At 51.7% G+C, this 12210-nt stretch overlaps 1 protein-coding gene across 3 annotated transcripts in view; it reads right to left on the bottom strand.

The window, feature by feature from the left end:
* Nucleotides 1-11958, bottom strand: part of MYLK4 (myosin light chain kinase family member 4) — a 73661-nt gene extending 61703 nt beyond the window's left edge. Inside the window, exons 1-2 of one of the 3 annotated variants that reach the window (XM_010818635.4) lie at nucleotides 11775-11958; nucleotides 10189-10443 (exon numbers count right to left, since the gene is read on the bottom strand). In XM_010818635.4, coding sequence (XP_010816937.1) covers nucleotides 10189-10341 — 153 coding nt within the window. In that variant the 5' untranslated portion in view covers nucleotides 10342-10443; nucleotides 11775-11958. Of the gene's footprint in view, nucleotides 1-6110; nucleotides 6252-10188; nucleotides 10444-11774 lie in introns of those variants that run through there. The other 2 variants (XM_010818634.4, XM_010818636.4) reach the window with 2 other exon arrangements.
* Between the last annotated feature and the right edge of the window lie 252 nt (nucleotides 11959-12210).

Here is a 12210-nt window from a genome sequence, read left to right as displayed (position 1 = left end):
GAGGTCACTGTGACATCAGTTCCAGAAAAGAGCCTCAATTTGCTGAGAAAAAGAAACAAGCCCTTTCTTTCAATCTGTCTACCCAGCCTGGCTGTGTTTGCATCAGGGAGGAGAGCAACTGACCAAACAGCAAAGGTGAGAAGCACATCCGATAACGTGAAGAAGATATAAGCTGTCCTTGGAAAATTCGTCAGAGGTGGTTTTCAAATACTTAATGCTTGATTTCTGAAAACTAAATCCAGTTAAATGGTCTGCGAGTTAAATTCCAGTGAAGCGTTTGGACACAACTTAGCGACTGAACGGCAACACCAAACGGCCTACAAATGAACCTCGTTGCCCGTTCCATGTGTGGGGCTAACTAATCCATCCAGACAGAGCATCGTGGCACAGAGCTGTAACTTTGGGTGACTGGCCTCACTGACCCTCGGTTTACTCATCTATAAAACAGCAACTACACAGCTTCACAGGACCACTGTAAGGATTGACCGGGATGAAGAGCTGAGCACGGAGCCCGGAACACAGGAAACAGCACAAATGCTGGAGATCACGGCCGTCAGAGCCGATGGCGGTGGTGCCCACAAGGTCCACCGAGCCAGTGATGCCGTCCAGCCGTCTCATCCTGCGCTGCCCCCTCCTCCTCCGGCCCTCAGTCTCTCCCAGCATCAGGGTCTTTTCCAGTGAGCAGGCTTTTCACATCAGGCAGCCGTGAGTAAAATACAAACACAGCCTTACAAGTGCAGAAACTTGCTTCTATTATCCTGTCAACTCATCATGCTCATCCTAGAAGCTTGGGAAGAAACAAGACCTTACTCGTGTCATCATCCATTTTTAAATTTTGAAATAACTAGAAGCCCTCGAGGGTTCTACAGGAAGACCCCATCATAAGCCCCTCTGTGTAAGCATGCTGAGCTGCAGGCTCTGTGAGCCCTTTAAATAAACGACCCCGTTTCATCAAACTCTGCCTCCTCTTCACTCAGTGGGTGCTCAGAGATTCTTCACTGAGCAAATAAGCATAGAATTCAGGCACAAAGTGAATATTTAAGTGAATATTTCAGCTCTGACACAGGTAATCAGATGCATTCTTATTCCTGCTTCACCGAGTAAATTCTTAAGGAACCTGGCTCTTTAGAAAACAGAAACTAAAGCTTTCTGTTGTGTCTGAGTGTCTGGTGGGGAAACACGCCACGGTTGCTAGGACACGCTGGTGCCAGGCCTGATTTTGTGCAGAGGTGCTGCAGTCTTACTCATCACTGCCTTGATGTCATCAGTGCAAGAGTCAAAGCAGCGGAAAAGGCAAAAATTTTAGAACAGAAGAGAAAACAGTTTTGACCATGCAGACTTCCAAAAGAGTCTTAGGGTCCCCCAGGGGGGCCAGGGACCTCGTTGTGAGAACTGCTTGGTCCCAGGACAGACGGAGCTGGTCAGCGTAGACTCATCACGTGTTTCCCTGGCCTGTTCCAGCCTTCCCTTCTCTGGGCCCTTTGGGAACACCCCTCGTTAGGGTGGAGGCTGGACGGTCATCATGTTGAGCATCTTCTGAGCCCTCTCCTGAGAACCCAAGGGGCCTGAGAGACTCGGGAGTCTGGGCCTGCACAGGCTCTGAGAGCTTACACCTCCTGCTGCTGCCTCCGTCCTGCCCCTGGTGCCCGAGGGAGCTCCAACCCCTTTCAGATCGGGGAACCGTCCTGCAAACCATACAAACGCTGGACTCAAAGACGCCCAGGCTGGACGCGGCCCCGGAACTGACAGGTGCCCTGGGCCAGGCCCGGGCGGAGCGGCCCCTGCCAGTGCCCATTGTCTGCCGGTCAGGTGTCCGCAGTCAACTGTCTGGCGCACCTGCGCGCTGCCAGCGCCAAACAGATCAGAGCTGGGCTTGGAATCGCACGGCTGAAAGGGGACGCGCCATCATACAGCTTCTGCGCTGTTCAGAAGGGAGAGCCATTTCTCTGGGACGCAGAAAAAAAATACATTCATGAATTAAAATCTTGTCTTCATAGTTAATCTCTATACTTAGCCCCACCTTAATTTTAAGCCCCCTGTTCTGTTTTGTTCAGTCGCTCCGTCACGTCTGACTCTTTGTGACCAGATGGACTGCCGCACACCAGGCTTCCTTGCCCCTCAGTGTCTACTGGAGCTTGCCCAAGTTCATGTCCATTGAGTCGGTGACGCCATCCACCTAATAGGGCCCACGTGGGGCCTCACTGATAAGATGGCTCATGATGTTGACCTCGCAAACGAAGAATAAAACCACAGTGATCCTTGAGACTGAACAGATTGCCCAAACGACGTTCTCTCATTGGCGCCTACCTTCTAAAGCTGCGAGACCACCAGATTCCAGACCTCCCACTACATGACCATCCCTTCCGAGAATTTTTCACTGGCGGGGTATAAGAAAGACCCCATCAGAAAGGGAGGACACAGGTTCTCCTTAAGGGCCAGTCACCCTCTCATTTCCCTCTAATAAATTTCCTTTTCTTGCCTGACTGCCTGGCTCGGTTTTTTTCTCTGCACTCGCCGTGTACCGACCATCTCATCAGCTAAGCCCTAAATGGTGCACAAAGCACAGTAACAGGAAGGGTGGCGTCCGTGTTCTCCACTCACGTTTGCAAGGCAAAGCCTACAAGCTGAAGGTCTACTAGACAACCCGGAGACTGGGCTCACACACCCCTCACTGCCAGTCTGCTCTCTGCCTCTTTCTAGAACTTCCTGACACCTGGTCACAGACTGGAGCATCGGCCTGCCTGTCACGACCCCAGCCTTGTTGCTCAGACTCCCAGCTCCCAGCTTGAGGCCTGGGGGGTCATTTCCAGTGCAGGAGCCTAAAGAACAGGGGAGTCAGGAAGAGGTGGCACCAAAGCCAGAGGCCGGGGTCCAGGACAGGTCAGCCACCCTGTGAGGGGCCTGCGAGACCCAGGGCCTGCCTCACGGCTGCTGGCTGCATCCACATGGGAACTTGGTAGCGAGCTTGCCAAGGGCTGCCCAGCCACTTGTGAAGAAGGCTGCCCTCAGAGAAAGACCTGCAGCAGCTGACCTCCAAGGTCTGTGCTTCCCGGCCCCCTGACCCCGCAACCATCATGGAAATGCCACAGTGACCTGTGCTCCCCGGGACCCCGGGGGGACGAAGCCAGAGCCACGCTCACAGGGCAGCCCTGGGCTGGGTCTGTCGCTTCTGCACCGTCAGTGGACTAACCAGCCCGTGTCTCTCCCTGACCAAAGCTGTAACTGAGGGTGCAGGTCACCCACACACAGCTGGAAATGCCGGGGGTCTATCACCCTGCAGTGGAGAAGGCAATGGCACCCCACTGCAGTACTCTTGCCTGGAAAACCCCATGGACGGAGGAGCCTGGTAGGCTGCAGTCCATGGGGTAGCTAAGAGTCAGACATGACTGAGCAACTTCACTTTCCACTTTCAGGCATCGGAGAAGGAAATGGCAACCCACTCCAGGGTTCTTGCCTGGAGAATCCCAGGAACGCGGGAGCCTGGTAGGAGGCCGTCTATGGGATGGCACAGAGTGGGACACGACTGAAGTGACTTAGCAGCAGCATCACCCTGCAGAAGGCCCTGGTGTGACAGGAGGCAGAGGATCGTGCCCCCTTCTCACCCTCTGAGGCCCTCCTGCCCAGCGGTGCAGCCATCAGGGGTCCCCGCTCCCCATCCCTGAGTGCACCCCTAGGACACCCCCAGCACCCCCACATGCACGCCCACCTCGGCCCCACTGTCTGCCGGGACCTCAGTGACAGGTGGAGAACCAGCGAGGGGCGCCAGGTGAACCTGACCTGGCAGTTTCCTATGCATCTGCATTCAGGGGGACACTTTGGGCTTCTTCGCTTGCCACCACTGTCTGCTTATCACTCCCTGTCTTTGTTATCATTGCTATGTTTTGAGCAGAAATTTCAAAATAAAGCCCAAAGTGCCCAACGGCCCAGGCGGAAGACTTGGACACGGCACCCCGAGGCCAGTGTCCAGTGGTGACATGAAGTCACCTCTTTACTAGAAGCTTGGGGTGATGTGGGGGTTGTAAACTAGAAACCATTTTCAAATTTATTTATGTGTGTTACTGTGTATTTGAAAATCTAGAATAAGCACATCGAAACTGTGATTCCACTCTGTTCTTGCTTTTGCTAAATATTTTTAACGACTTGATGTGTGAAAATATTATATTAACTAACAGGAGTAAAAGTAATGTGTAGATGTAGCAAAAATCATGAAGGGAGTGTGAGAAAAATTGGTCTGGGAAACCCCGATAGACAAACGTGCTTTTTACAGTCGTCATGTCTTAGGTAAGTGGATCGGGACACAGTTTGGTCAACTGTATCTAGAAATTTCATTATCCATATGCTCATCATTTTCTAACAGAATCACAGGCTTGATTTGCAATGTTTGTAAATTTTACTACTTTGATTTAACTTTTAGAGAGAGAAAATAAGACTTTTTTTTCCCTATTCCACCAAATGACATAAAACGATCACAGTTTCAACGATTCTGAGAACCCAAATGACACGGATATAGACTGGGAGTCTCAGAATCCCACCCGAGCAGAGATGTGCTCCCAGGGTGTCGGGAGGCCTTCCACGGTTTTACCTCTTCAGTGAAGACTGACGTCCAGATGGCATTCTCTGACACCCTGGAAAGGGAGTTCCTAAAACTGCTCTTGTAGACACTCTTAAGACAAGAGGTCGCCCACATTTCCAAATAACCATTCACAATGGAAAAGAGAAGAGGGTATATTGTAAAACCTAATTTAAGAGACATTTTCCTTACTGTTAGAAAGTTACAACGACATTTTATAAAAGACACACACCAGAGCACTCCTAATGAGCTCAGCTCCCTGCCGGCCCCTCCTTCGGGACACACCTGGGGACCACCGCTCAGAGCCAGGGGAGGGGCCATTCTTTACCGTGCGTCCCCTATAGACAGAAGTCTATTGCAGGCACAGGCACGTATCAGCCAACTCCCCCGGAGCGTGTGTGCAACAGCCAAACACATCCGGGCTTGGGCAGCAGTGACAGGAACACTCGTCCTGTCGGCTCCCTGGAGAGGCGCAGGGCCCCACGGGGACCTGGCTCCTCGAGTTCCGGGCTCTCCGAGCACCACCCAGATGCAGAGCTGGTGGTTTCTTGTTGAATAAGACAGATATCTACATGCCGGCATAGACACATGTCAGCCAACTCCCCGGGAGAGACTTTTAACCATAAATTCACGCATTTTCAGTGGGGGCCAAATCCAAAGAGGCAAAAATTACTTCTTTGGGAGAAGTGAAGAAAATCGTACTGTTTCCGTGCACAAAGCATAGAACCACCTGCAATACACACACGGGTATAGAGTGCGTCTGGGACAGCATGATTTCAAGGAAGGGGCTTGACTAAGCAGAAAAAAGCCAGAAGTCCCTGCGGTGGGGGAGATGGCGATAAGCAGCTCTGCTGACAACCACTTCCGGTAGGAAAAGCAACTCAGAACACCTCCTAGAGTATTTGCTAAACTGCCTCCTTTATCCTAAAAATAACTCATTCTATGCTAATTGATGAAAGAATTAAATAAGTAGGAAGAATTGATTTCCCAGATACAATACTCTCTCTTGGGAAGCGCTAAAATCTTTAGAATCTGAATTCTTTCTCTTACTTCAAAATTCTCCTGTTTTCCTGACTGAAGCCCATTCTGAGAGCAGCTGTGGCCTCCCAGGAAAGGCAGGGAGGGGCAGAGGTCCCAAGGAAAAGGCATGGAGGCCATCTGTGCTCGGGAGCTTGCTCAGAAGAGGCGGCCACTCTTCTGCAGACACTTCTTAGCAAGGGGAAAGGACGCTGTGCTTTGGTGCCACTTTATCTCCCTCAGTTACATAAGAAGTAGAAGAGGACACGCTGACATTATTTTTAGCTCTCACAGACAAAAATAGAACGCCAGCTTTCATACACGTCAGGAATGACTGCCTCCAGGTTCCCCGAAAGTTGGTGGAGACTTGGAGATGTTGACAAGGGCTGCATACCTCTCCTGATCCCACCCCTGCAGGGCGGCCTTCCCGGGGGAGGACAAGGCAGGACATGCATTCCGTCTGCCGGGGCGAGCCCGTTCCCCGGCCAGAAACACTCAGCCAGGACAGCAGCCACGTTACTACCTGGGTGTCCTCAAGAGCAGGCGCCTGTCGGTGACCTCCGCGGGTCATCACGGACCGGAGCACACGCCAGAGGACGGGAGACGAGAGAAGGCACAGGCTACCTGCAATCCAAACGCCTTTTCTTCTGAGTGACAAGTCCATCCTGCCCTTCCCGCCCTGACCCTGCACGAGCTCGTTTCCAGGCAGAACTCTGCTCCGGGCAGGAAGCGGTGCTGAGCGGCGGGGTCTGCGGGACCCCGCGGTGACGGTTCCAGTTACACCATCAACGGCTAATCTGCCTCTTTAAAAGGAAAAATATGATGGCCCGGGTGACAGATCGGAAACAGGTGCAGGGTAGAGGGAGGCCGGCTGGCAGCGAGTGACACTGTGGAGAGCACGCTAGTCTCCCGTTCAAGGACGATAGGCACCAGGGAAACGGGGCCGCCGCCAGGGAGCTTTTTCCTGCCACGCGGGCGAGGGGCACGGGGTGGGCGGGAGGGGGCGCACGGCTTCAAACATCACAAACCCTCCGCCCGCAGCTGCGTTATTTTGAGATCCAAGTTATAATCGCGGTGACCACCGCTGATAGTACAATTTCACCGCGGTGAGGCAGGAAGGGCCGCCTGCTATTGAATGCGCCCACTGCCATCGCAACAGGGAGACCCAGGCTTTGTCCCAATCCGCTCTGCCTACTCACATCCTGATCATAAATACTTTGTTTTGTTTGGTCTTCGCAGCATTTGTGCCCAGTGGTTCAGCATTCCGGGAGCTGTGACCCACCCCCCACCTCCGCACGGTCCCTTCCTCCCTGGGGACCGTGCCTGTTGGGGGAGCAGGGGCTGAGGACCAGAGGACAGAAGGTGAGCACACACAAGTCTGAGCAGAAAAAGCAGGGTGCGTAGAGCCAGTGGGGCAGCAGAGGGGGCAGAAAACCGCAGGGGAGAACGGACTCAGGTTGCTGAGAACAGGAGCTCCTTGGTCTTCCACTGGGAAAAAAGAATGTGTGTGTGCGTGTGTGTGTGTTTGCGTGTATCAGACAGCAAGTCAGATCTGAGGGAAATACAGCATGGTGGTTATTTATACGGGTAACAGAACAACAGAAGAGGAAACGCTGGATCTGACTGTGTGAAATTCCGCTAATCACAGTTATGAGAGTCGTTGCCACTCCGAGTTAACGACGCACACGGTAGCTATTAGACCATGACTCACACGTGCCACGTCCCTCATTTAAGTTTCACTTTGTTTCAACACCGTATTGTGTGGTTTTCCAGCTGGTTTATCGTAGTCTATCTGCTCTGTGCTAAGTCGCTTCAGTCACATCTAACTCTGCGACCCCATGGATCATGGCCCTCCAGCCTCCTCTGTCCATGGAATTCTCCAGGCGAGAATACTGGAGTGCATTCAGGGAGCCACTCCAGAGCTGCAGCCACCCACAGGAGAGCTGCGCCCTCCGCCAGGGAATCTCCCGACCCAGAGCCTGAACCCGCATCTCTTCGTCTCCTGCAGGCTCTTTACCACCAGTGCCGCCTGGGAAGCCCAGTGTTTCCGCCACAAGCTTTTAGAATTCTACACTTCTTAGGTGATTTTGAACAGTATGTAGAATATAAGAGAATATAAGAAAAGCCTTTCAAAAACAATCAGAAGGGAGGTTGGAAAGCACAAGGAACAAAACACAGCACAAAAGTAGAAAATGTGGTGTCCTATCAATTCAAAAAAATCAGAGGAAGAGAGGAAGAGAGGCAAAAGTAAAGCCAGAAGAGGAAAAATGAGTGACGGAGAAACCTGGTTAGGAGCAGGAAAAGAATCTGAGCTACGCTGAACTGTGTCGAAGGATGTAAGTTGTGGAACGCGCAGTTTGTTCTCTTCAGGCGAGAAAAAACTCTTCTAGAAAGAGCTTGTGCTTCAGGCCTTCCGAGCAGTGTGCCTGTCACCAGAGCGCCTGCAATGCAGAGTAAATTCTCCTCAGGGCAGCGCGGTGAGGGTTCCTACTATGATTAGCTGTGCTAATCTTCCTAAAGAGAGAAGGGATGAAGAGACAGAGGAGAGGTGGAGAGAGTCATGGTGGGCATGTTTGTATGGTCCCTGGAGAGAAAGGCCCAGGATTGTGAAGATTTCCTGTGGCCCCAGCAGGAGATGGAGACGTGTCAGCCCAGCTCCGTCTGCATTCCTGACGACATCCGAGCCGCTGGAAGGCCCTCTCCTCCCAGCCCTGCCAAGGCCTGCTGGCCGCCCGGGCACCCGCTCACCGGGCCAGCGAGGGCCCCGGGGCCTGTGGCCTTGGCAGACACGGCAAGGAGAAGGGCTCTGTGCCTCCCGTCCAGGCCCGTCCGTCCCCCGCAGGGCGAGGGAGAGACAGGGAGATTTACTGCCGACACCTCTGGGCCCTGAGCCACTCGGCGAGAAACTGAATGGGACACGTGGCGGTTCCTCCCCACCTTCCTCGCGGCCGTGACCGCCGGGCGCAGGCGCCGCCAGACATCAGACCCATCACACAGGACCTTCTGTCAGGACCGCAGGGCCAGCATCCTCAGGCGTTCCCTCAGAAGTGTCCTAAAGCATTTCACTTCCCACTCACTCGATTTCTCTGGAGCAGATCATCACCAAAACTCCCTGAAAATCTTCGTGTTTCCACCTAGCACCATCTTGCCTGCTTACAAAACTTGTATCACAGAACTTGGCGAAAAAGCATCCTGGAAACCTAATCAAACTCATAAAAACTATACAAATCATTTTTTTTTAACTTTACATAATTGTATTAGTTTTGCCAAATATCAAAATAAAATAAAATTAAAAAAAAAAAGAACTTTGAAAAAAAAAAAAACTATACAAATCATTGGTTGTTTCAAAGTTAGCCTATAAGAATACTTTGTCCCCCTGTTCCACAGAAATTACTGAACAGAAAAGGAAACCCTTCTGATTATTCATTTGCATCACAAGCAGCCCGAATGAGGAAGTCCTCGGATCTGACTTCAGTTTTGCCGAGGAAGTGTCTTCTTGGTGTATGCGGGACAAGATGTTAGCCCACAGGGGAAGGGCAGTCTCCAAACACCACTCTCAGCCCGACTCGTTCCCCCTAGCCAGCAAGGTCTATCTCTCTGTACTCACAGGGAAAAGACTCCTCCCCTCTTCATACCTAACAGCTGTGCTCCACCATCTGTTGTACCATTAGAAATGCCCTTCCTACCTGGACAGGGTTTTTCAGAACAGAAGCTGGACGAAGAGGAAAGTGAAAGTAAAGTCGCTCAGTCGTGTCTGACTCTTTGCGACCCCTTGGCCTGCAGCCTCCCAGGCTCCTCTGTCAGCGATATTCTCCAGGCAAGAACCCTGGAGTGGGTCGCCATGCCCTCCCCCAGGGGATCTTCCCGACCCAGGGGAATGCAGGGCACACTTAAACAGGCCTGTTTGTTCTGCAAACGTTCTCGGAGCCTGTTTGGTACCATGAGCAGGAGAGCAGGCGAGGTGGGTGACATGGGGTCCCGACCTTGAGGAGGGCGTCGGGCAGGGTGACAAACAAGTTCCAGGTGAGGCCCCCTCCAGGCAGGAGGGAGGGGGAGGGGACCCAGGGGGCCGAGCAGGGGACAGAGCCCGCCGGTCCACTCCCGAGGACACCCCTCACCGTGACGGAGCCGGTGCTGGGTGCTTGGCACACAGGGCATCCACTGCTCAGAGCGGCAGCCCCCACGCTCAGCGAGGGACCTCCCGAAGAGCCGGCTGCCAGGACGGGGCCTGCCGCCAGTCTGTCGCCAGCGGCCACTGTCGACAGCCCTGACCCCTACTCCGTGGGGACCTCGGGGTCCTGAGGGAACTGGAAACGTCTGCAGAGCAGCTGTGGCCTTCACGTGCTTCTCCAGATTGCATGCCCAAACCAGCCCTCCTAAGAAACTGCGCTTCCACACGACCCTCGTGACCCACCATGGTGGCACCCACAGGGAGAGCTGTACATTCAAAGGCCTCCCAGTGGCGACCGCACCCACCTGGAGGCACACCTCCAGGGAACGAAGCGCGGGTTTGCCTTTTCCTAGAGCTTCCTTAATTCTACACCAGTGATGACACACAGAATCTGAAAACCGTCCGACAGATGGGGACGGGCGTGGCTTACCTGGTTCTTTCCAGATCTCGAATCTTGTTCACCAGAACTTTCTTCCAGAAAGCACTTCTCCACCTCCTCCATGCACTGGAAAAAGGCCATCTTCTCCAGCTGGTCACTGCAGTAACACGCGTTGATTCCTTCCAGCCTCTTCACTGTTAGCATCTTGGTGGTGAGTCCAAGGAAGTCCGTGTCTGGAGCGTGGTCTCTGCCCCCTCGGTCTCTGATTTGTGAATGAGGACACAGTCATCACGACTCTTCTCTCCACTGCAAGGGGGAGAGACAGAGCTCCCATCACCCAGACACACGTTTGACTCTTTGGGAAAATGTACAGCGGGAAGTTTGAGGTTGCTTCTATCTTAACTAGAGAAAGGGCCCCAAATGAGGAAGAGAAATGCAAATATTAACTTGAGTTTCACACGTTGGAACTTTGAAAGGAAAAAGCTTTCTCTCCCTTCTTTTTCCTACAAAAGCAAATAGTGAGAAGCAACTTGAGCATCACGGGGCGGCTGATGGCCCCCTCACTGCCTCAGAGAAGATCTAGGCTAAGCGTCCGGTTTAAGGAGACAGTCTCTTCGGGTTTAACTGGCTTGCTGGCCTTGCCCCTCTGGCCCTGGACAAGGACATGGGAAGGGCATGCTGCGTGAGGAATGGGCCCCCTGGCCTCCCCTGGGGATTCTGCCCCCTCGGGGGAGTGGTCTCACCAAATGCGCCATTTTCAGAGCCTTTTGCTGCCTACGTCTTAAAATGTTTATTTTTAAAAGAATTTGGCTTCCTAACAGTCCTCTCACATAGGCGAGATTCCCAGACACTCTTCTCTGCGTCATTAGCAGCTGAGCACCGAAGATTTCACACCCTACATACACTTACACTTCACTGAAGATTTCACACACTAGATACACTTACAAGTGTTACAACTAGTAACACTTACACTATTACTTACAAACGAAGTAATAGGCTCATTACTGCTCCGATACTAAAGCCCCACAAGGGTGTCTGTATCCACGCATCTCCTGACCATTTCGGGGAGCTGATGCAAATTTGTGGCTGGTTCCCTCCGGAGGCCCCCTGTTGGAGATTTTCTGGAAATTGCTTCTTCCTGCTTTTTCTCAATTTGAAATCCTCTGTAATTATCCCCACAAAACTTCATCTTTCATTTTCTCAACTCCTTTAGTATAATAAAATGATACTTTGAAATTCTAAATTATTTAAAATCCAATGCTCTACATAATTCTACTGAACCGTAGAAAGACCATAAACTTATTCACACTAAAATGTGAACAGGATCAACCAGAGCTCTGTGAAATATACTACAGACCATCATTAGTGTTCTTACAAGTTGCCCTGAAAAAATCTGTTATTATAATAAGAATTTCACAGCTACGTCTAAGACAAACTATAACTAAAATCTAATACATCATTGTAGAAGGTGCTCAAATTGGCTCAGGAAGCCACATAAAAATTAGCACATTAAAACAAAAGCTTGGGTCCAAGATACAAAAGTTTTGCAGAGAACTATTAAACATGAAGTTCTGCCTGGAGTTTGATAAAACTTGCTATGTAAGACAACATAGAAAGAAAGAAAATAGAGTTATTACCATTTATAAGAGGACATGCTGGGGTCCAGACCACTCCAAGCGTCGAGCACAAGTTCCAGCAGATAAAGGGGAGTTTGCAGAGTTCAGAAAGACTACTCAACCCCCTGGTAAAGGTCTTGCCTTGCGATCAGAGTAAGTCTTCTGAAAAGACAAGTGTCCACTCCGGGAGGAAGTAGCCTCTCTCTCAAATGCCACTTTGAGCCCCTGTTTAAACTCAGATGGTCCTTGATCTCATGTTGCTCAGCTGTTGCCTTCTTAGTCAGATGGGGAAGAATATTAATTTTAGACACCAGGCTTTTCAAAGCCGATGGCTCCATTTCAGAGGTCAGGTAAGGAGAGGACGCACCACAACGGTGGATGAAATATCACCTTCACCTTCTTGTCGCGTCACGGTGGCAGCAGCCTCAGGACGACAGAGGTGCGTTTGTCTTTGCCA

The sequence above is a fragment of the Bos taurus genome, chromosome 23 (assembly GCF_002263795.3).
Source record: "Bos taurus isolate L1 Dominette 01449 registration number 42190680 breed Hereford chromosome 23, ARS-UCD2.0, whole genome shotgun sequence".
Classification (NCBI taxonomy): Eukaryota; Metazoa; Chordata; class Mammalia; order Artiodactyla; family Bovidae; genus Bos; species Bos taurus.
The sequence above is the reverse complement of the archived record's forward strand: the minus strand, read 5'-3'. Positions and strand labels throughout refer to the sequence as shown.